Source organism: Salmo salar, chromosome ssa06, assembly GCF_905237065.1.
Source record: "Salmo salar chromosome ssa06, Ssal_v3.1, whole genome shotgun sequence".
Lineage (NCBI taxonomy): Eukaryota > Metazoa > Chordata > Actinopteri > Salmoniformes > Salmonidae > Salmo > Salmo salar.
Genome location: NC_059447.1, coordinates 33,723,569 through 33,748,369, shown reverse-complemented (window position 1 = coordinate 33,748,369; position 24,801 = coordinate 33,723,569). Strand labels below are relative to the sequence as shown.

Below are 24,801 nucleotides of genomic sequence, written 5' to 3'. Positions count from 1 at the left end.
ATCACAAACGGCATCAAATTTAGTATTATGCCCATAGGGGCGGGGTTAGAGTGTTGGGCCAGTAAGAGGTTGCTGGTTCAAATACCAGCACAGACAAGGTGAAATAATCTGTTGCTGTGCCCTTGAGCAAGGCACTTAATCCTAACTGCTCCAGGTGCGCTGTACAATGGCGCCCCTGGCTGTGACCCCTCTCCCTGCGGGTGTCTCACCAAGATGACCAGGTGTACGCAATGAAAAGCAATAAAAGCTGTCAATTGACTGATTGGTGCTGACGCAAAACTGACAACATAATTTCCTGACCTATTCAGATCAGCTCTATCAGAGCAGCTATCAGAAAGTCATATATAACAGTTGTTGTTAAAAAAAGGCAAACACTGGCATCTCAGAAATTAAATATTTATTCTGTGATACTGGTCAAGATTAATTACTCCACTTTTCACCATATCTTCAGTTTTGAACCTCCTGGGGAAAGTGGAAAGAATGAAAGTACGTTTGTGGAGAGATAAGACCATTAGACATGAAATAACAAAAACACATAGGCCTATTCATTGTTAATAACTGCCTTATAACCCCCACATATACATATACACACAGATGTAGGCTCTTAATTTGAGTCAGTTTGCTACAGCAGGAAAATAATCCAGCAGCAACAAGAAATTTGAATTATTATGTGGATTATAATTAATGATTTTTTTTTAGGGGGTGATACATTTTTTGGAATGAAAAATCAAGTCTGAGATTTCAAAGTGGAAATTGCAAAATTCAGAAGCATTTTTAAACCTCAAATACACTACAAGTTTTAAATGTCCTGCATTCCAGGAAAGTTATCCTCCAATAGGGTGATCAAATTAAGATCCTACATCTGTACATACTGCACACACTCTCTTACCCCAAAGTGCTCCCAGCCTGTGATCTCTGAGTAGAAGGCGTCTCCAGGACAGGAAGTCTTAACCAGCTGTCTGTGGCCATACAGGGTGAAGTTGCCGACCAGTCGCCCGCCTCCCACAGCACAGGATGCCAGACGATCTCTCACCAGTTCCATGGTCTGTTGCGATGGTAATCTGGAGGTGTAGTCACCGATGAATGACACCCCGTAGCCCTTGGAGTTGTAGCCCTTAGTGTGGGCCCCTTGCCAGTGCCACCCACGCCCTTCATAGAGGTACCCGTCAGAGCCTGCCACAAAGCTGGAGGCAAACATCGGCAAGGGATGAGTCATTCATCAGGAGTGATTCATCCTCAAATCACATTTTGCTTGGTAAACAACAATTCCCAGAAGCATTGGACAGTGGCTAATTTCTAACTCAATTATGTGAGCGACACACACACACAGACATACTGTATACTCAAACTTGACACATTACATAAGCATTGTGGTTTGCGGGGAGGCTGTGTAGTGTCCTACTGTACAGCTCCTTCAGAAAGTATTCACATCCCTTTACTTTTTCCACATTGTCGTCTTACAGCCTGAATTTTACATTTCTTAAATTTAGATTTTGTGTCACTGGTCTACACACAATACCCTATAATGTCAAAGTGAAATTATGTTTTTAGACATTTTCTAAAATTCATTAATAATGAAAAGCTGAAATGTCTTGAGTCAATAAGTATTAAACCCCTTTGTTATGGCAAGCCTAAATAAATTCAGGAGTAAAAATTAACTTAACAAGTCATATAATAAGGTGCATGGACTCACTCCGTGTGCAATAATAGGACCTCTTAAGGATCCGCCCCTTTTTCTCCTCAATTTTTGCCGAAAAATTCTAACTGACTGTAACTCTGGCCTTGAAGCAAGGAAATGCATATATTCTTTGTACCATTAGAAAGGAAACACATTGAAGTTTGTGAAAATGTGAAAGGGATGTTGGATAATATAACGCAATAGATCTGGTAAAAGATAATACAATGAAAACAAAAAAGTTTTTGTACCATCATCTTCAAAATGCAAGAGAAAGGCTATAATGTATTATTCCAGCCCAGGTGAAATTTAGATTTTGGCCACTAGATGGTAGAGGTGTATGTGCAAAGTTTTAGACTGATCCAATGAACCATTGTATTTCTGTTCAAAATATTGTATCAAGACTGCCCAAATGTGCCTAATTTGTTTATTAATAACTTTTCATGTTCAAAATTGTGCACTCTCCTCAAACAATAGCATGGTATTTTTCACTGTAATAGCTGCTGTAAATTGGACAATGCAGTTAGATTAACAAGAATTTAAGCTTTCTGCCAATATCAGATATGTCTATGTCCTGGGAAATGTTCTTGTTACTTACAACCTCATGCTAATCGCATTAGCCTACTGTACGTTAGCTCAACCGTCCCATGGACAGAACACCAATCCAGAAGAAGTTTTAACATATTTTTGAATGACTTATCTACTGTATAAGGTCCCTCAGTCGAGCAGTGAATTTCAAAAACAGATTCAACCACAAACACCAGGGAGGTTTTCCAATGCCTCGATGGATAAAACAAAACAAAAAGGCCGACATTGAGTATCCCCTTGAGCATTGTTAAGTTATTAATACACTTTGGATGGTGTGTCAATACACCCAGTCATTACAAAGATACAGCCGTCCTTCTTAACTTAGTTGCCAGAGAGGAAGGAGACAATTCAGGGATTTCACCATGAGGCCAATGGTGATTTTAAAACAGTTGCAGAGTTTAATGGCTGTGATAGGAGAAAACTGAGGATGGATCAACAACATTGTAGTTACTCCACAATACTAAAATATATGACAGTGAAAAGAAGGAAGCCTGTACAGAATAAAAAATATTAGAAAACATGCATCCTGTTTGCAATAAGGCTGCCAAAAATGTGGAAAATAAATGTACTTAATGTCCTGAAAACAAAGCGTTATGTTTGGGGCAAATCCAACACAACACATTATTGAGTAATACTCTTCATATTTTCAAGTATGGTCGGTGGCTGCATCATATTATGGGTATGCTTGTCATTGGCAAGGACTGAGGAGTTTTTTAGGATAAAAAGTAATGGAATAGATCCTAGAGGAAAACCTGGTTCAGTCTCCTGACTACTGAGACACTGGGAGACAAATTCACCATTCAGCTGGACAATAACCTAAAACACAAGGCCAAATATACACTCGAGTTGCTTACCAAGACGACACTGATTGTTCCTGAGTGACCTAGTGACAGTTTTGACTTAAATTACTTAAAACTGACTGTCTAGCAATGATCAACAACCAACTTGACAGAGCTTGAAGATTGTTTTTAAATAATAATGTGCAAATATTGTACAATCCAGGTGTGCAAAGCTCTTAGTGTCACACCTGCTTCTGCTCCCCCTCCCTGGTGCTCGAATGCACCAGGCTCCCCAGCATTACACACTCCTGCCACCATCATTACGCACACCTGCCTTCCCCCCCCATCACACGCATCAGCGATTATTGAACTCACCTGGACTCAATCACCAAAGTCAAGGGGTATTAATACTTTCTGAAGGCACTGTATATCCTAAGACCTGTGTACTACACATACCTGTATCCAATATCGTCCCAGCCCCGGTCATCCTGGTGAAAGCGTTGCATGGACCTCATGTCTGCAGAACACTGCTGAAAGGTGAGACAAGGCTGGCCAGGCTGGTAGGTGTGGTGGATGTACATGAACGAGAGGGGGAGGGACAGGGGGGGTGGGGGTGCCCCGGTATGGTGCAGCCCCCCACTGACACCGCGGAATAATAGCTGGACAGTCTAGAGGTAGGGCGATCCAGAGAGATATTGAGTTTTAACATGTTTATCCACTCCTTTTTTAAACAATAACACCATGTCTCAATTATTGTTACTATTTGTGCTTTCTTGGATCAAAGTCAGAATTATTCCAATAAATGTTGACCTCTCCTTTTTAGCTTTCCCTGCACTACAGTAACCCTCTGTATCTCCACTGTCTCCCTCTGCAGTGGGGTTTACTTACCCATGTATCTGTGGACAAACTCCTTTATTCCTTCCCTCACCACAGCTGTCAGCTCTTCCTTTTCCTGTGCCAACATCGTAGAGTGGTCGATCAGTCTCCTCTGTAGGACCAGGGATCTCACCACCTGCCTCTGCAGGAGGGGGGGCCTGGCCAGTTCTCTGAAGTTCTCCCTGCGTAGGCGGCTGATCAGACGAGGAGCAGCGTCCAGTCCTTCCCCCTCAAGACGATGACAGTAGTACGTCCTCAGTAGGCTGCTCAGCTTGAGAGGACGCTGGGACTGAGCTGAGACCTCCATCCCTAGAATCACACCATCCATACCGCCGTTAACCAGGGCATCGGTGGCGAGGGAGGGCTTGTCGGAGAGGGTGAAGACCTGAGGCGAGGTCACGTCATCCCAGCAGCCATTAGGGCCCAGGCGTTGGGAGAGGAGAGAGCTGTGGAAGCGCTGGAAGGACAGGCCCAAGTTCCTAGCCAGAGTGAGGGGGTACAGGCCATGGACACGACACCTCGTCTTAGACACTAGCCCAGCTTCAATACCCAGAAGGACTGGGCTCATAGCAACCGTGGTGCCATCAGCAGTAAGGACAACCCCTTCCTCTCTACCTCTCTCTGTCACCTGATGGCGCACAGCCCTGCCAATGAAATCTGAGAGATTGGAGTCCATAACTGGTGCCTCTGAGGTGCTGTCCTCCCTGATAGTGCCCAAGAAGTGCTGCATGAACTCATCTCTGAGACCGGCTGCCCTGCGCAGGCCTCTCAACAGATTTACAGGCTCCAGTCCAGGGTTACTGTCTTCTACCTGCTCCAACACTCTGATGAAGTCGTCCATATGCTGGGAGGATGTGACTGAAATCAGAAAACACACTTGTTTACATTTGATAATATTCAGCATCGCTTTTCTATAAACGGAAACTACATACTGTTCTATAATGTGTATTAATAACTGCATATAATAACCCTATATTTCCTAAAATAGCATTTTCTAGCAACTTCTTCCTCTAAGTAGCTGTAATGCATTTCCTTGCTGACTTTCTTGCTCTCTCTCGAAAAGAGTTTGACTGCTCACAACCTCTAAATAAATTGGAAAGATGTGAACACAAACAGATTGAATTACCTTTGGTATCAGTGTGAGCACTGACCAAGACCACAAGAAGGGTCAGACACCATTTCCAGTGCGGTTCCTTTGGGGAAATCATTGAGTCTTCAACGCCCTGTGCTCCTGGAATGTATTATGCATTGCATTGCCTACCTTGAAACATTTATAGGAAGGAAAACACATCAAGTGGATTATGCAACCACTGTACAAACAGATACGGTGCTGATTAATTTGAGCCATTTGAGGGACATGGTGTGGGAAATTGGCAACTGTTAGGTAAGTGTGTGTTTGTCTTTATGGCTCAAGGTTTTTCTGAATTTAAATGTTTCATTGTTTACATTATTGCATTAAACCACTGTCCCAATTACAACCTTTAGGTCTGCAATTTATTTCCCCCTTCTCCTCGAGTACTTTGTATAGACTGTTGTTTCATAATATCTCAATATTAAACAAAATTCTGTTAAAAAGTACTGTACAGCAGCATCACATTGTGTGTTGTGTTTAGGTAACAGTCTCTTTTAGATCACTGAAAGGTCTGTGAAGCATGAGAATGCAAGCATGAACTTGTTCCTTTTCCAAATGGCCGTGGAAATACACAGCAAGAAATCACAAAGGAAATTTCCATGCATCATTTTACAGGAATATTTTTTTAAACCATGCAATTGACATTAGGACATCTTGCATTTTTTAAAACTTTTTCAAAGCATGTCATTTAGATTACACGTGGCAACAGGAATATGTCAGATGAGCACATGCACTGCTGATCATAGATCAGTGCTTTACTAGAACAAGACACGTGACCAGAACAGGAAGTCACCAACACAACAGCAGGCTGAAAACATTGAAACACGGTAAGGGATTTTAGGTCCTTGTATAAGAATAATTAACTAACTATGTTTAATGTTAGCTTGTTAACGTTGTGAATGACTGAGTTCTGGCCTTTCTGTCGTCGAGTGAGTTCGCTAGCTTGCTTGCCAATTTTAACTAGCTAAATGTGCACTAGCTTGCAGCTACATTAGCTGGCTAGTTACGCTAGTATCCAATATACTTTATCTTCCCCTTTCGTCTGCACTAGCAGCCACTTTGTTGTTTCTTCAACGCAGTTAGCTCCTCCTAATTCACGGAATCGTCGTTGGCTAATCTCTTTGCATATGTACTGCAGGTAAAGATTGCCACAGCCCGCGCATGCGCCGAAGCTGGCCCTCTTGAGGCGCGGCTAAAGGAATCCCAAAACAACCCCCATCGGCCCTACCCCTTTCACCTGATTTACGCGCGAGCAACGTGACTACACAGCGAGTTGTGACGAATTCGAGAGGTGTGAGCCAGACTACTACCGCCCTAAGTACTTGTTAAGATCTAAAAAATAAATAACTAATAAAATACTAACTTGTTAAGACGGATAGGTAAACATTGTGGTTGAAGATCATGCCCTCTAGGCTAGTTGAAAGTTATCTAGCTATAGCTAATCCTCTCAGATCTTCACGTGCCTAGGGTAGTGGTGAGGGGTTGATTTCGAATTGAGATGGCTAACATATTATCAGTTTTGGCTATTTTACTTCTATTTACAGATCATTCTCTTTCAGAAAATGGACACTCGGTTCACGAGAGGAAAGTCAAACATCCTGGAACGGCCTCTAACCCGTCCCAAGACTGAAGTCAGTGTGAGTGCCTTTGCACTGCTCTTCTCTGAGATGGTGCAGTACTGCCAGAGCCGTGTGTACTCTGTGTCTGAGCTGCAGCAACGCTTGGCAGACATGGGTCAGAGCGTTGGTGCCAGTATGCTGGACGTGCTGGTGCTGAGGGAGAAGAATGGGAAGAGGGAGACCAAGGTGCTTAACATACTGCTCTTCGTCAAGGTACGTGCTTGCGTGGGCTTAAGGTAGATAAGTTCATATGTAACAGTCTTATAAGGTGTAACACTTGTCATTATGCCCATGCATAAGTACATGTCTATAATTTTCAATTTGCTTCATATAGGTGTCAGTATGGAAAGCCATGTTCGGTAAGGAGGCAGACAAGCTGGAGCAGGCCAACGATGACGACAAGACCTACTACATAATAGAGAAGGAGCCACTGATCAACGCTTACATCTCTGTGCCCAAGGAGAACAGCACACTAAACTGTGCTGCATTCACCGCTGGCATCGTAGAGGCCATTCTCACACACAGTGGCTTCCCTGCCAAGGTCACAGCCCACTGGCACAAGGGCACCACGCTCATGATCAAGTTTGATGAAGCTGTTATAGCCAGAGACAAGGCCCTGGATGGCAGATAGAGGAGAGAGTGTTGGTGTACACATGATAGAATGATGAAGTTGATCATCATTATCACTATTAGGTCTCAATATGCTCTGGCGAGTTAACGAGCCAGTAATGTGAGATATGGACTGAGTGAATGATTGGTCTGTAGGCAAGTCTGCATATGAGTAGTTGAGTTGTGAATATACAGTATATTGAGAAGTGAAACAGGATGTCTTTATATCACCACATGAGGGAGTAAATATGAATGAATGATTATAATGTTAATCCCACTTCTGAGCTATTGTATTTATTTGGTCCAAGAAGAGTCCATATGAGACGACGTTTATAAAGGTCTATGTTTCTTGTGAATCTGCTCAGTCAGTCAACCCTTATCTAATGACTTTGACATTCTCACTGACAGTGTATCTTAAACCATCTCTCAAGACTGCATAGGACGTATGTGAATGTCATCTCTTTTGTTTTTGATATCTCAAGACATTTCGGAATCACACAAAGGACCAACACATTGAAGATATGGGCTGCAGTATAATACACTAAACAATGGTGCAAGGGTTTACCCTCCAACTGAGTTCAACATGGTGCAATTAAAGACTGGCAGTGTTCCCTAAACAAATTACATTTTAAGTTATTATTCAAAATATGTGAAATTTGAAAGTTATCAGTGGTCATTTCCATAGAGCATTATGTTGGCAAAAATGTCCTGACTCGGGTTTGTTGGTGTAGTTTTATTTTACACCTTTATTTGTTTCTATCTAGACATGTTTGAAATACTTTTACTGTTTATCACCGTGTGTAAGCATTTTAGCGATTAATTCTAAAGATCAGGTGATCATATGTGGAAAATCGATGAATCCAGGGGTGTGTTCAATTTGTTTGCTACGTTCAACAATTTGTACTTAACACATACATTTGAGTCATTTAGCAAACGCTATATCTACACCTTTCCCCTAAACTTCCTTGTACGTTTTTGAACAGAGTGACGTACATTTGCTCCGTACGGTGGGTATGCCGGAGTGTAGCTTGGAAGAAATGTGTGACATCTAAAGGGCAGCGGATACATTTTGAACCCATAACCCCTCCCCGTTTTTCATCTGGTCGTTCATTATGGCACCGTTTCCGTTGTACTGAACGCAGCCTAGCTTTGATCGTTTGACTATCAATGCAATGGGTGGGGCTAATGGAGGGGTCACAAACGCTATCACGAATTAGATATTTTGAGACCAATGACAATCAAGGCATTTTCCAGACAACGTCACATGATTGTCATGTGGCCATTGGAAGCTGCGGCTTTGTGATTGTTTGTAGATCGCTGCGTCCCTATTCTCTTGCAATTGGTTTCCTCAATGTTTAGCTTTCTGACAGTCCTAAACGATAATTTCTATTAATTTCTTAAATTGTATTATTCTTATGAATTCATTCATGTCCTGCAAAGCATCGTCATGGCATCATCGAACTGTAACTGCATCCAAGACGGTACAGGTTGGTCATGTACTTCAATTTATCAGTTCTAAGCCTAATTTTTAAAGTTAACCAGCATTTACCAAACTCGGTCCTCGGGACCCCAAGGGGTGTACGTTTTGGTTTTTGCCCAAACACTACAAAATTATCAAGGCTTGATGTTTGGTTATTGATGATTTAAATCAGCTGTGTAGTGTTAAGGGAAAAAGCAAAACATGCACCCCTTGGGGTCCCGAGGGCCGAGCCTGGTAAACCTAAAGGTGTATAAAATAACAATTTTCATAAAGACAATGTCTTTGTTGTATAGTGTTAAATGAGACGGCTGCATGTCATCTGTGAGTGCCCAGCATCGCAATATGATCATTATAGTCTAATTGTATGTCAATAATGCTTCCATTGCTGTATCGTACCTAGCCCAATAATATACTAAATGTTATTTTCAGAGGCGAATTGACTGGCAGCCAAATAAATCTAAACGTGAATCGATCCTCAATTGTGGTACGGTTCTAGAAACATTACGCGTTCTACTTTCATATCACCAAAATAATTTCACAAATGCAAAATATACACTTACTGTACCCTGTTTTAACAGTTGCAGCCGACAGTATTTTTCAGTTACAACACGTTTGTGGCGTCCTTGTTCCCACACATGTGTTGGGAGACGCAGATAGCTAATTAGCACAGGTAGTCGCCTCCGACTTCCGTAAACAAACCGAGGTAAAATTGTTTTTACATTCAACAGATATTCGCCAAAAGCCATTTACAAATGTAAAAATCAACGTTTTCACTGATTATGAAATAATCATCATACTAGGTATGATTTATTCTATAAATGTCTAGTATACTTTTCAACCTTTGCTTTGAATAGAAATTCCAGTTTTGATTTGATAGAAATACATAACATCTCAAATATTGCATTTAAAGGTGAAGAAATAAATAACTAATTCAGTGATTGTCACAGAAAAGTGAAAATATGCATTTATTTGCAATAACTTTAAAGAAATGTTCATTTCAAGTACAATTTGTTCTATATATGTTGTACAATGTAAACATTGTACAACTTTATGTAAACAGTCTTAAATTGTATGCCAAATCAATGTTTGCATTTTTAGTGCAACAGTTCCACATTTTTAAACTAGTTACAAGGCACAACATTCATTTATTTATACGTCTCTAATTTAACAGCTAAGAGGCCCCTTCCAATCATTTTCTATTTTGGCTTTGTTGAAGTCCTTTGTCATCCCCAGACAAACTGAATGGTACCATCTCCTGAGGTAATAGATTCAGCTGTTGAACACTTACAGGCAAATGTTTAATACCCCGGGTATTCCCAGAACACATTCCGTAAAGTCTATAGAGTCAGTGGTCACTTTATTAGGTACAACTCCCTTTGCATCTGGAACAGCGTGAATTCAAAAGTTGGTGTTTATTACAGTCAGTACAAGTTTTGGAACTCTTCTGATTTACAAAATACCATCACAGACTGTGCTGTCATTTTGCACATTCTAAAGTTCAAACAGTAACAGAATACCTGAATACTTCTCTGCATGCTTTAGTGTCTAGCAAATCAAGACCACAGGACTTGGTGTATGTAGGAACAATTTATTTTGTGAATAGGGTGGTGAACCTGGCAACTGAGTGTAGATATCACAAACAACTCATTTTGAGTAGTGTCTGTCTGTTATACGTTTGATCAATGGGTATAATGGTAAATCTGATCCACAAGTTCCTCATAGGCTCACTTGGATATATATATATAGAGTTGGAGATAAAGAAAAAAATATGAAACAAGGACATTAAAACACTGGCAGAATTCTTTCATCTACATCCATTCACATAAAATATGTATTTTAAAGTATAAATTCCCTTCTAAGACTACTGTCTTTCTGGATGTTTTAAAAGGTTTGCAAATAGTTATTTCCGCAATGAATTTGAATTGAAAGGGATATGGTAATACCTATGTAGGTGACGTAGTTTCTACACTGGTATAATGTGTGCTAGTTGCACACTTCCCTGCTGAATTATGTAGAGCTGATTTGGGCCAGTTGATATTTTTTTTCATGATCTTTTGTGAAAAAAACTAATTTTTGTGCTAGCAGTTTGAGAGAGAGCAAATAGCATAGGCACAGCCTGGTTGAAGTCCTAGTTGTAATGGTTAGTGCCAGTAGATTGCAGAGAGGTTCACATACAGTTCAGAGGCAAATCATAATGTATACATTTAGCCCAAAAACAAAACATGTACCGTCCACTTCTTATATTAGTGCTTTTGTTTGTTATGGCTTTTTCTTTGCAACTCTGCCCTAGAAGGCCAGCATCCCGGAGACGCCTCTTCACTATTGAGATTTGTGTTTTGCGGGTACTATTTAATAAAGCTGCCAGTTGAGGACTTGTGAGGCATCTGTTTCTCAAACTAAACACTCAAATGTACTTGTGCTCTTGCTCAGTTGTGCACCTCCCACTCCTCTTTCTATTCTGGGTAGAGCCAGGTTGCGCTGTTTTGTGAAGGGAGTAGTACACAGCGTTGTACGAGATCTAGTTTCTTGGCAATTTCTCGCATGGAATAGCCTTCATTTCTCAGAACAAGAATAGACTGACGAGTTTCAGAAGAAAGTTCTTTGTTTCTGGCCATTTTGAGCCTGTAATCGAACCCACAAATGCTGATGCTCCAGATACTCAACTAGTCTAAGGACGGCCAGTTTTATTGCTTCTTTAATCAGAACAACATTGTTCAGCTGTGCTAACATGATTGCAAAAAGGGTTTTCGAATGATCAATTAGCCTTTTTAAAATGATAAACTTGGATTAGCTAACACAACGTGCCATTGGAACACAGGAGTGATGGTTGCTGATAATTGGCATCTGTACACCTATGTAGATATTCCATAAAAAAAATCAGCCGTTTCCAGCTACAGTAGTCATTTACAACATTAACAATGTCTATACTGTATTTCTGATCAATTTGATGTTATTTTAATGGACTAAAATGTTGCTTTTCTTTCAAAAACAAGGACATTTTTAATTGACCCCCAAACTTTTTAACGGTAGTGTACGTTATGGTTAACTCTTAGTTTTCCTTATCTCCACTGTGGAATGTCCATGTTGATCCTCTTGGTTATCTTGGTCCTCTTGATCCATCCACCTGTCTTCTTTGTTAGTCAGGCCTGACCCCTTCATCCTGTAGTTTTTTCCCTGTAATTTAATTTAATATGACTGAAGATGCAGAACATTCTGCCAGGCCCGTTCTAATAGGGTATAACAGACTCGTTGGAACTTAGACCACACGCCCTCTAGATGGACTACATGCCCTCTATCAAAACAAAAGTTGTGAAAGTATGCTAGACATTTCTAGAATAAACCACATCTATTTTTATGTTTCTGTGACAATGAATTAGTTATTGATTTTTACCATTTTAAATGGCTTTTGGCGAATGTCTGGCGAATGTCCCAATACAAAACCAACTTTACCTCATTCGTAAACAAGAACTTTAACATGGAAATATGGCCGCGTGGGAACCCTATAAAGGTGTATTAATTGAACTTTTTTATTTTTGGAAAATGATTTGTTGATATGGAAGTGACGTTCCATGTTTCCATAACTGTATCCCTCGCAAGGCCTATTTGCTTTTAGTTCTAGAGGCGTCACTACAGACCTTGGTTCGATCCTGGCCTGTATCACAACCGGCGGTGATCGGGAGTCCCATAGGGCGGTGCACAATTGGCCCAGCGTCATCCGGGTTAGGGTAGGGTTTGGCCGGGGTAGGCCGTCATTGTAAAATAAACATGTGTTCTTAACTGACTTGCCAAGTTAAATAAAATGCAAATGAATGTGTCCAGTTTTCTGAGGGTTATTAGAATACTCCATCATTGTCCACCAAACATACTCAGAACATGGTTGCCATGTTGTCAGAACATAAGTTAATGTTCTAGACGAATGTCATGGGAACGTTGCAAGAACATTTCTGTATCAGTTGTCAGGACATCGGCTGATAATTTACAGGGCTTTCTGTGTAGTGGTTTAATGTTGGTGGGGCATGTTAACCTGTTTTAATAATATTCCTGAATCACTATGATCAATAAAATAGATTTTCTTGAGTACTTTTAACAGAGGTGATATTTACTTCAAATTGCATTCGCTCTATTGCTTAAGCCCATCAAGTTGTTTCATCTATATAAATGCTAGGTGAAGGAGGGGTTAGGATTTCTTCTGGACAGGGCCTATTGGTCTAACTATACTGGCCCATTAAGCACATGCCCAAGAGATATCATTATTGGGACAGTGGTTAGGGCATTCGTCATTGGTAATGGAGACCTGGGTTCCAGACCTGCTAGGAGAGTCACCCTACTTTCTCATTCTTAGCAATATACACTGAGTGTACAAAACATTAGGAACACCTTCCTCATTCATTTACACCTGCTTCTGCTCTCGGAACAGTCTCAGTTCGTTGGGGCATGGACTCTACAAGGTGTAAATTGTTCCACATGGATGCTGGAACATTTTGACTCCAATGCTTCCCACAGTTGTGTCAAGTTGACTGGATGTCCTTTGGGTGGTGGATCATTTTTGATGCACAAGGGAAACTGTTGAGCTTAGAAAAACCCAGCAGCGTTGGAGTTCTTGACACTCAAACCGGTGCACCTGGCACCTACTACCATAACGTGGTTAAAAAGGATCTTAAATCTTTTGTCTTGCCCATTCACCCTCAATGTCACAAATAGAATCCATGTCTCAAGGCTTAAAAATCCTTCTTTAACCTGTATTCGGCACGTGACAAATAATATTTGAGATGTAGGTGAGGCGACAACAGGTGTAGACCTTAAAGTGAAATGCTTACTTACAAGCCCTTAACCAACAATGCTTTAAGAAGTTAAGAAAAGAAAAAAGTGTTAAGTAAAATAAAAGTAACACATAATTCAACAGCAGCAGTAAAATAACAAGCAAGCCTATATACAGGGGGTAACGGTACAGAGTCAATGTGCGGGGGCACCGGTTAGTTGGGCTAACTGAGGTAATATATATACATGTAGGTAGAGTTAAAGTGACTGCATAGATTATAAACAGAGAGTAGCAGCAGCATAAAAAGAGGAGTCTGGGTAGCCCATCTACACTGATTTGAAGTAGATTTAACAAGTGACATCAATAATGGATCCTAACTTTCACTGGTCAGTCTGTCATGAAAAGAGAAGGTGTTCCTAATGTTTTTCATGCTCAGTGTATGTTAATGTCATTATTTAGCGAGTTACAACACACCTACAGTATAGTTGGGTCCTGTCCAGAAGAAACCATACCCCCTCCTCCCTAGGCACTTGTATAGATCTGAAACAACTTGATAGGTGACAGGCTGTAAGTAATTGGGTGACGCACTGAGGTATATCTCGGCTCTGTTAAAAGTACACTCAGGAAAAACTTTTTATTGATCATAGAGATTCAGGAAAACAGGTTAACATGCCTAGCCAACATTAGACAACTACACTGAAAACCCTTAAAATGCCTAAATAAGTAGCCCTAAATCAAATCAGTGATGAGACTAGTCAGATTAACCAATATAGGTATTTCAGTTAATAAAAAATATCTTATTTACATAACTATTCAAACCCTTTGCTATGAGACTTGAAATTGAGCTCAGGAGCATCCTGTTTCCGTTCATCATCCTTAAGATGTTTCTACAACTTGTTCGGAGTCTTGATTGAACATGATTTGTAAAGGCACACACCTGTCTATGTAAGGTCCCACACTTGGCAGTTCATATCAGAGCAAAAATCAAGCAATGAGGCCGACGGAATCGTCCGTACAGCTCCGCGACAGGTTTGTGTCGAGGCACAGATCTGGAAGGGTACCAAAACATTTCTGCAGCATTGAAGGTCCCCAAGAACAGAGGCATCCATCATTCTTAAATTGAGAATGGGCGGCCAGCTCTCTTCCTAGAGCTGGCCGCCCAGCCAAACTGAGCAATCGGGGGAGAAGGACCTTGGTCAGGGAGAGCAGAGCTGACAGAGCTCCAGAGTTCCTCTGTTGAGATGGGAGAACCTTCCAGCAGGACAACAATCTCCGCAGCACTCCACCAATCAGGCCATTATGGTAGAGTGGCCAGACAAAAGCCACTCCTCAGTAAAAGGCACATGACTGCCCACTTGGACTTTGCCAAAAGGCACCTAAATGACTCTGACCATGAGAAACAAGATTCGCTGGTCTGATGAAACCAAGATTGAACTCTTTGGCCTGAATGCCAAGCGTCACGTCTGGAGGAAACCTGGCACCCCCCTACGGTGAAGCATGGTGGTGGCAGCATCATGCTGTGGGGATGTTTTTTAGCATCAGGGACTGTGAGACTAGTCCGGATTGAGTGAAAGATGAATGGTGCAAAGTACAGAGAAATCCCTTGATGAAAACCTGATCCAGACCTCAGACTTGGGGTCGTTGTCAACAGGACAACGACCCCAAGGACACGGCCAGGACAACGCAGGAGTGGCTTCGGAACAAATACAGGTGTGCCAAGCTTGTAGCGTCATACCCAAGAAGACTCGAAGATGTAATTGCTGCCGAAGGTGCTTCAACAAAGTACTGAGTAAGGGGTTTGAATACTTATGTAAATTTGATGTTTCAGTTTTTTTGTTTTAATACATTTACAAAATGTCAACCTGTTTTTGCTTTGTCATTATGGGTTATTTTGGGTAGATTGAGGAGGAAAAACTTTTATCAATTTTAGAATAAGGCTAACATAACAATGTGGAAAAAGTCAAGGGGTCTCTACTTTTTTATTGAATGGGCTATATCATACCTACTGATCCAATGCATGCTTGAATTATATAATTATAGTAAAATTATACCACATCGCTTTCCCACTTCCTCTTTTTCGGCAGCAATATCAAGCTTATGAATGCTCTTTTCAGATATGCCTTCCCTATGTTGTATGTAGAAACCCATGTCTGTCATTGATTCTCTCTCAGAGAAGGATGAGCTGTTCTCACCTGTGAGCAGCTACAGGTCCGATGACCTCAGTGGCGGGAACCCCCGGCTCACCGGTCTGGTAGCCTCAGAGCTCAGGCAACAGCAGCAGGAGGAGGAGGCACTGCGGAGAAAGCTCAAGTACTTCTTCATGAGCCCCTGTGACAAGTACCACGCCAAAGGCCGCAAGCCCTTTAAACTGGTCCTGCAGCTGCTCAAGATCCTCATCGTCACTGTACAGGTGGGCCTTTACTGAACTGAAGAATTGGTATTCATGATAGGGCTTCTGTTGATTTACATTGTTTTAACCCTTAATCCCCTGTCACTCCCTTCTCTAGTTAGTCCTGTTTGGCTTGAGTAACCAGATGGTGGTGACATTCAAGGAAGAGAACACAGCATCCTTCAAACACCTTTTCCTTAAAGACTACCGGGATGGCTCTTCAATGGCAATCCACACACAGAGTGAACTCTATAGCCATATTTATTATGCTGTAGATCAGGTACTAGTATCTCAGTACGCAACACTAAACAGAGACCGGCAGATGAGTGAATTCTCAACCCTCTCATTTTGTTCTATGTAATAATGCCTTGTGTTATTAAATTATCTTGTTGTCTTCCTTGTCTGTCTATATGATGTCTTGCTATTAGTATAACTGTATGTTACCTATTCCATTCATCATCCTTTCTATTTTCTTTTCCTCAGTACCTGGCTCTACCGCAGACATCAGTGGGGCGGTATGCATATGTGTGGGGTGAGGGTGTGAATGGGAGTGCCCTCTCTCTGTGCCAGCGGTACTACAAGAGGGGCATCATCGACCCCATCAACGACACCTTTGACATTGACCCCGAAGTTATCACCGGTACCCTGGCCGCATTCTCCTCTTTTTTCTGTTCATTAAGTTGTCTATCAAATTCCCCCTCCATGTATTTCACATCAGTCTGTCGGTCTTGTTTTTTTTTATCCACTGCCAGTTGTCTTTGGCCCGTTAGGAAGTAACTGTTAGTGAGTCAAAGCTCCACATATGTCAAGAGTTGCCCTCTAACCGTGCCCTACTTTCAGTGCTGAAAATAGATCCTGTCCATAAAAGCATTACCATATAAGTGCTATTTCCACTAACATCAGCAAAATAATAGAGAGCTGGCCAAATGGACGTCTTCTGTTCGATTCACCTGCTGATTTCTCAAAGATAGTTCATCGGCACAGTTTTTTTTTATGTGTTTTGGCAACGGACCATTGTTTGAAATGTTATCAAAAGCGGTTGAGTCAAGGTTGGCAACTAAACAGAAGTAGTTAAGATAACCTTGTATTGAAGTTGTGAAAGTATTTTCCATTGGCTTTGGAAAAAAAGTGAATAACAGAATACTTGCAAGTGTCAAATATACACTGAGTGTAAAAAATATTAGGAAGACCTGCTCTTTCCATGACGTAGACTGACTAGGGGAATCCAGGTGAAGCTATGTTCCCTTATTAATGTTACTTGTTTAATCCATTTCAATCAGTGTAGATGAAGGGGAGGAGACATGGATTGTGTATGTGTGCCATTCAGAGGGTGAATGGGCAAGACAAAAGATTGAAGGGCCTTTGAACAGGGTATGGTAGTAGGTGCCAAGCGCACCGGTTTGTGTCAAGAACTGCAACGCTGCTGGGTTTTTCATGCTCAACAGTTTCCCGTGTGTATCAAGAATGGTCCACCACCCAAAGGACATCCAGCCAACGTGACACAGCTGGGGGGTGCAACACAATATTATGAAGGTGTTCCTAACGTTTGGTATACTCTGTGTATATGGTTCTGGAAATAAATCTTCTGGATTTCTGTTTTTGTTCCTACTCTCTCAACTTGCTTTTATTCCATCCTTCGGTCTTTTTCAGATTGCATTGGTGTGGACCCACTACCAGACCCTCCTTCTCCTGATTACAGTGACTACAAGAACTTCACTCTCCAGTTTCATAAGTGAGACACACAATGGTCTCCCTTGCTCCCTCTCCCCGCATGCAATTCCTCATGGGGTTTTGAATCCCGTTTTTGTAATTTTGTCACTCCTTTCTTATGTTAATGTGTTGCTTATGGTAATGCTTACCGTAATTTCCGGACTATTAAGCGCACCTGAATATAAGCCGCACCCACTGAATTAAAAAAATATATATTTTTTTGAACATAAATAAGCCGCACATGTCTATAAGCCGCAGGTGCCTACCGGTACATTGAAACAAATGAACTTTACACAGGCTTTAACGAAACACGGCTTGTAACAAAAAATAAAAAAATAGCAGTAAGCTTTAGTTGTCTTTTTGCACTGAGTCAACTCCTCACGCTGCTGTTTTTAACGTCTTATCATCGACTCATTAAGACCAAGCTCCCGTGCAGCAGCTCTATTTCCTTTTCCAACAGCCAGATCAATCGCCTTCAACTTGAAAGCTGCATCATATGCATTTCTCCGTGTCTTTGCCATGATGAGGGTGACAAAATGACTACCGTAATCAGAATGATGGGAAGTTTGAGAGCGCTCGATTTAATCTAAACAGTAAACAAAAAAGTTGTTTGACCTTAACCCGTTCGGCAATTTCATTGGTCTAATGAAAGCTTCATGCCGCCAAAAAACTGAGCACGTCACAGAATGTGTTTTTTTGGAGAAAAAAAAATTGAAAGCGGGAAAAATCCATATATTAGCCGCGTTATTGTTTAAGCCGCGAGGTTCAAAGCCTGGGAAAAAAGTTGCGGCTTATAGTCTGGAATTTACGGTATGTAACTCGAGTCATTTCAGCATTACATATCAACATGGAACATTACTGGGTAACATCACTTCTCTATTGAGATTACAAGCATTTCTCTTACTGGATCTTGTCTCTTCTTCTTCTTCTTCTTCTTCTTGGTCTCCAGGCTGATCAATGTGACCATTCAGTTCCAGCTGAAGGCCATAAACATCCAGACCATCATCAACAATGAGATCCCCGACTGCTACACCTTTGCTATTATGGTGAGATGACCTACCAATTTCTCCTGAACAGCCCAGTTTCCCCTATATGCATTTAAATTGTGGCCGCCACAAATGTTTTAAAATGTTTTCAGTGTAAACTTAAGCAACTAAATACAGATATAATCTATGTAGAAAATATAGGATGGCGCATTATATTTAAAAATAAGATCATCTTTGAGAACTAACAATCACCAAAAATAAACTAGGTAGTTATGGCATTGGGCCCCCACTGATTTTGTTATAATTTGAGTCACTCCGATGGCATAAGAACACGGCGTAAACCATGGTGAAATGTGTAGAATTGCAGGAAATTAGCTTTAAAACAGCAAAATTGTCTCCGTGGCCAAGAGGAGGGCCTCTAAAACCGTGCCATTGGCCATGCCCACTAGCACGCCACACCCCATCGCCCAAGTTTGCCACCGCTGCTGAAAAAATTCATAGGGGAAACACTGCAGCCCCATACAGCCCACTGTATCTTAGACAGCTGTTATAAAGCAAGGATTTGTGTTGTAGCTACGTTTACAGTGTGTGTATTGTGGCTGCTGTCAGGTTGTCCTGGATAACAAGGCTCACAGCGGCAGAGTGAAGATCAGCCTGCTCAACCATGCCTCCATCAAGAAGTGCAAAGACCCCAACGTGTGGGGACATGGTGAGAGAGCGAGGATGGGGGGGGGTACTGCTTGAGATTGATTCACTTCTTTCCTGCTGTTCCTTACTAGCTGTTTGCCTCTTCCTTCCCTTCACTCCCTGACTTAATTCATTCAAACAACCCTCCTTTCTTCTTCCTCCTATAGCGGAGAACTATGCACGGGAGGCTTTTGACGTGTTGGTGGCCATAGTGTGTCTGCTGTCCCTGCTGCTGTGTGGTCGCTCCATCCTCAGAGGAGTCATCCTACAACATGTAAGACCAAGGCTGAGCCCCTTCAGTAGTGGTTTCTTTGCAGCAATTCGGCCATGAAGGCCTGATTTCATGGAGTCTACTCTGAACAGTTGATGTTGATGTCTCTTATTTGAACTATGTGAAGAATTTATTTGGGCTGCAATTTTTGAGGTGCAGTTAACTCTAATGAATTTATCCTCTGCAGCAGAGGTAACTCTGGGTCTTCTTTTCCTGTGGCGGTTCTCATGAGAGACAGTTTTGTCATAGCGCTTGATGGCTTTTGCGACTGCACTTGAAGAAACGTTTAAAGTTCTTGAAATTTTCCAGATTGACTGACCTTCATGTCTTAAAGTAACGATAGACTGTTTCTCTTTGCTTATTTGAGCTGTTCTTGTCATAATATGGACTTGGTATTTTACCAAATAGGGCTATCTTCTGTATACCACCCTACCTTGTCACAACACAGCTTATTGGCTCAAACGCATTAAGAAGGAAAGAAATTCCACAAATTCACTTTTAACAAGGCACACCTGTTCATTGAAATGCATTCCAGGTGACTACCTCATGAAGCTGGTTGAGAGAATGCCAAGAGTGTTCGAAGCTGTCATCAAGGCAAAGGGTGGTTACTTGAAGAATTTCAAATCTAAAGTATATTTTGATTTGTTTAACACTTTTTTTTTTTTGGTTACTACATGATTCCATATGTGTTATTTCATAGTTTTGATGTCGTCACTATTATTCTACAATGTAGAAAATAGTAAAAATTAAGAAAAACCCTTGAATGAGTAGGTGTTAACTTGCGACCCCATTTTCATATCAATCAAATGTATTTATAAAGCCCTTTTTACATCAGCCGATGTCACAAAGTGCTATACAGAATCCCAGCCTAAAACCCCAAACAGCAAGCAATACAGATGTAAAAGCACAGTGGCTAGGAAAAACTCCCTTGAAAGGCAGGAACCTAGGAAGAAACCTAGAGAGGAACCAGGCTCTGAGGTGTGGCCAGTCCTCTTCTGGCTGTGCCGGGTGGAGATTATAACAGTATATGGCCAAGATGTTCAAACGTTCATAGATGACCATCAGGATCAAATAATAATAATCACAGTGGTTGTAGAGGGTGCAACAGGTCAGCACATCCGGAGTAAATGTCAGTTGGCTTTTCATAGCTGATCATTCTGAGTTAGAGACAGCAGGTGTGGTAGAGCGAGAGAGTCGAAAACAGCAGGTCCGGGACAAGGTAGCACGTCAGGTGAACAGGTCAGGGTTCCTTAACTGCAGGCAGAACACTTGAAACTGGAGCAGCAGTACGACCAGGTTGACTGAGGACAGCAAGGTCATATCAGGCGACCCCCCCCCCCATAGTCACGACACCTAGTTTGGGAACCGCTGGTTTATTCTGTTCATTTGTCTGTCCCGTCTCTCTGTGTGTTTCTGACAGGAGTATGTCCAGTTCTTCAGACACAGGCTGAATCACAGTGTGTGCTGGGCAGACAGGATGGAGTTCATTAACGGCTGGTTCATCCTGCTCATCATCAGTGACCTGCTCACCATCACCGGCAGCTTCATCAAGATTGGCATAGAGTCCAAGGTAATACAGAACAATGCATTGCTTTTAGTTTCATATCTTTCCAGGCCTGCGCCAGTCCCCCCACCATTAGAATTAGACAGAGCAAATAATATAATTATTAATACAAATAATTGAATTGACTCTGTCCTTCAGAACATGTCGTTGTATGATGTGTGTGGGATTCTGCTTGGTACCTCCACTCTGCTGGTGTGGGTGGGAGTCCTCCGCTACCTCAGTTTCTTCCAGAAGTACAATGTGAGTGACATAATCAGTCACAAAAATGCACACATTGACATTTCATTTGAATGGCTTTCTGAGGAGGTTTTGCGTCACTTCCCACCTCTTTTTCTTTTTCCATGTGTAAATTAGTCTTACGTTTTCTCTCTTCCTCATTCTCAGATCCTGATTGTGACGCTGCGGGCTGCCTTCCCTAATGTAATCCACTTCTGCCTCTGTGTAGCTGCCATATACCTGGGTTATTGCTTCTGTGGCTGGATTGTGCTGGGTCCTTACCATACCAAGGTATTTGGTCATGGACAGGACGCACACACATGTATTTTTATTATTCATTAACAATATCACAAATTTGCTGAAACTGTGAAAAATGAATGTGTTCTAATACACCAACTCATCCTTTCTGTCCCCACAGTTCCGCTCTCTGTCCATGGTGTCAGAGTGCCTGTTTTCTCTGATCAACGGGGACGATATGTTTGTGACGTTTGCTGAGATGCAGAAGAGTGGCACGCTGGTGTGGGTGTTCAGCCAGGTCTACCTCTATACCTTCATCTCCCTCTTCATCTACATGGTGCTCTCCCTCTTCATCGCTCTCATCACCGGAGCCTACGATGCCATCATGGTACTGTGGGAGGGGAGGGATTAAGGATGAGTGGAGCGATAGAAGGGGAGGATGAGGGATGGCGGGTGGAAAGAGTGAATGGAGAAATGCAGGACAGATGATTTAGTGACATTAAAATAAAAGCTGGAGTGTTGATGAGTGCATATGGAAAAAAAGGGTGCAATGTACAGGAAGTAGGATGGAAGAGGATTCCTTACATTAGTTTTATCGAAGCACTCTGTCTCTCTACAGGCCCAAACCCAGGAACCGATGCACATCACAGACCTGCATGCTTTCATAGCAGAATGTACTGATACACCTTGCTCTGGAAAGTTCCGTGGCCCAGAGGCATCCTCCTGTTCATTCTTCTGCTGCTGTGACTGAAGAGAGAGTGAGTGTTCGTGTGTGTGTCATTCAGGGTTTGATGTTTTTGTCTTTGAAGTCATCTCAATTCCATTGACATAGATTGGTCATTTCTCTATTTCAGATCCACCAGTGGGAGGATGTCTTCTAGGTGATCTGACCTTAGACTACACTGTCCTCTGTAGGATGTGGCACGTCGGTGCATTTAAATTCAGACTGGTACAGTACAACGTACATGTTACTAACTGCTGTAGATCGCACATTAATATTTAATATGCCAGTTCATTGGGTTTTTATAGCTAACAAGTTACATTCATATCGCTAGCACATTCTGCTAGCTAATTCATCACTGTAATACAGCAATATAGCTAGCTGTCCTTTCAGAGAGGAAACTGATTTTGCACAACGTACTGTATATCTGAGTATGTTTTACTAAATAGGAGTTTTATTTATGGTGCAGTTTTGATTTATATTGTTGATAAGCCTTTGTTGAATTGGGTCTGCATGACCCTATGACTGAGGGACGGCAATGGTTTAATTGTGCTTTACTGTGCCTGGGGGCCCTGAATGTTATGATTGTCCTCTGAATCATGTTTATGACAGAGACACACACTAACAGACAGGCTGAAGCATGCACACCATTATGTACTGTATTTTTAGTGAAGGCTACTCACTCTTTGGTCCTTTATTCCCTTCTCCTCCTCTGGATGGGATGACTACATGTTCAAGGACGGGACCTGCAGCCATAGTTAGTCATCAATATGTATGAAGCCTTTGGTGTAAAGAGACAGGTGACCCTGACCTGAACACCAATGCAAGACCGCTATAGTGGGTTTTATAGTGCACTGTACAGACTCCAATTTGCTGAAGAAAAGCCACATTTTTTTAATTTTAATTTTAAACTATGCTAAATGTTTTAACCACCCTTATTAATTATTTTGTTGGATGACTGTTGTACCTGACTGAAATACAAGGCCAGTAAAGGATTATTTTATGAGATATATCTAACATTGTTATATTGAATTCAGTGTTCATTTATTGAATCTCTCTCCGGGCAAATTAATTCTGCAAACCAGTATGTGGTCCAAATCATGATTCACTGAAGGAAAGGGACTGAATTATCATATTTTATCTGTTTTATTTGAAAAACCTTTTGAAGTGATAATGTAATTTCATTGTATGAAATGTTATGTAAGCTTATAGTGATGTTCATTAGGGGAAAAAAGGACTCTCATTGCACAAGACACGTAAGCGATCAAAAGGAAGGGAAGAGTTGTCAGTATAGGACTAATAGAGAAATCATTGATGTGTACCCAGAATGCACTGTTTCTGGTGAAGGTGTTTTTCCATGACATGTTTTCAAAATGTATTCAAGTATGTGTCGATGACCAGAAATGTACATTTCTTCCCATTCTTTGAATGTTTTTACTTAGTACATTTATCTTGTTTGAGGTTATCAGGTACGCATTTACGATGAGCCGTGACGACATAACTTGAAGCGGTGCTAAATGTCTCATGGCATGCAGCACAGTGGCTTAGCAGATTACTTGTAAGGATTGTTGTAGTAGTGTATTTCTTAACATGTTTTATACTCTGCTAACGTGATAATTTCTGATGTATTTCTCATTGTTTTACTTTTTGTTTTAAAAATGTTATGGTTGGTTAGACTGATACTAATCATTTTAGTATGGCCAAATTGCTCAACATCTACATTTTGGATGAGAATCTCACTTGTACATATTTTGTTTTACTTAAAAAAAAAAAAAAAGCTTTTCTAATTTCTTTACCCTTTTTTGTCAGTACATTGCATTTCTGTGCCACCTCTCTGGCTAATGCCAGTAAACCACCTACAATTAAAACTATTGAAAGCGTACTGTTTATTTCTACCAAGCAGAGTCCTATTTTCTGGAGATGTGGTCCATGTTGTCGCTTTTCTACTCTCTCTCGTCAAGGACATTATACATTTAGTCCTCTTCATGGTCAATGAGGCAGAAAAAACATTTCCTTTTGTCAGTTATGTTGGTTGAGTGCTCGACCTGTTATGAACTTTTAAAGGGTAATGTAAACAAACTTGCTTGAAGACCATTTTCTATGTTTATGGATTCATGGTGAATTGTACTTGATCAGATCATCATTGCTTCTCATCTTCAGGCCAGGGCCTGCCCAGTACAGTGCCCCTGTGACTGTGGTGGTATGATAGCACCACTAGAGGGAGAAAGGAGCCTCTTGTCTGACTCTACATAACCTCTACCAGTCAGCCAGTCAAAGAAAATCAATAGCTGTCTGAGGCCATAAAGAGAGAACAGAAACAAAGGGGATGAGAGGTAAATAGTTTAAAGTACCTTGTTTTTAAGGGGCCAAAATTTACCACACGCCAGTACACTTGCACATCGCAAAACAAAAGATAAGTGAAAGGAGATAACATGGTCGATATGAGTCTAGATAAATGCACATAATTGAAAAAGTACACATGTCCAGATGGGGAGGGAAGATC

The 24,801-nt window shown here is 41.4% G+C and overlaps 3 protein-coding genes across 9 annotated transcripts; 2 read left to right on the top strand and 1 right to left on the bottom strand.

Moving 5' to 3' along the window:
• Positions 1-382: 382 nt before the first annotated feature.
• Positions 383-9,444, bottom strand: LOC106607020 (N-acetylmuramoyl-L-alanine amidase-like). Its single transcript, XM_014203548.2, is given in 7 exon segments — positions 383-462; positions 890-1,184; positions 3,499-3,647; positions 3,649-3,710; positions 3,931-4,776; positions 5,045-5,179; positions 9,319-9,444. Coding segments are annotated over 6 exon segments (1,449 nt in total). The 5' UTR covers positions 5,127-5,179; positions 9,319-9,444; the 3' UTR covers positions 383-447.
• LOC106607021 (trafficking protein particle complex subunit 5) lies at positions 5,582-7,899 on the top strand. 6 transcript variants are annotated; one of them, XM_014203551.2, is made up of 4 exons: positions 5,637-5,877; positions 6,189-6,341; positions 6,610-6,882; positions 7,004-7,899. In XM_014203551.2, exons 3-4 carry the CDS (start codon positions 6,613-6,615, stop codon positions 7,298-7,300), a joined length of 567 nt encoding a protein of 188 aa, XP_014059026.1. In that variant the 5' UTR covers positions 5,637-5,877; positions 6,189-6,341; positions 6,610-6,612; the 3' UTR covers positions 7,301-7,899. The 6 variants fall into 6 exon arrangements, with proteins under 6 accessions (XP_014059031.1, XP_014059026.1, XP_014059027.1 ...); XM_014203552.2 differs by having other exon boundaries at positions 6,595-6,882; XM_014203553.2 differs by having other exon boundaries at positions 6,568-6,882.
• LOC106607019 (mucolipin-1) lies at positions 8,131-24,180 on the top strand. Of its 2 annotated transcripts, none has more exons than XM_014203547.2 (14): positions 8,131-8,765; positions 15,689-15,927; positions 16,025-16,186; positions 16,390-16,546; positions 17,557-17,638; positions 18,566-18,662; positions 19,212-19,311; positions 19,457-19,563; positions 20,981-21,130; positions 21,263-21,364; positions 21,509-21,631; positions 21,759-21,965; positions 22,197-22,335; positions 22,432-24,180. In XM_014203547.2, exons 1-13 carry the CDS (start codon positions 8,726-8,728, stop codon positions 22,326-22,328), a joined length of 1,698 nt encoding a protein of 565 aa, XP_014059022.2. In that variant the 5' UTR covers positions 8,131-8,725; the 3' UTR covers positions 22,329-22,335; positions 22,432-24,180. The 2 variants fall into 2 exon arrangements, with proteins under 2 accessions (XP_014059022.2, XP_045576298.1); XM_045720342.1 differs by having other exon boundaries at positions 22,410-24,180.
• The last annotated feature ends 621 nt before the right edge of the window (positions 24,181-24,801 follow it).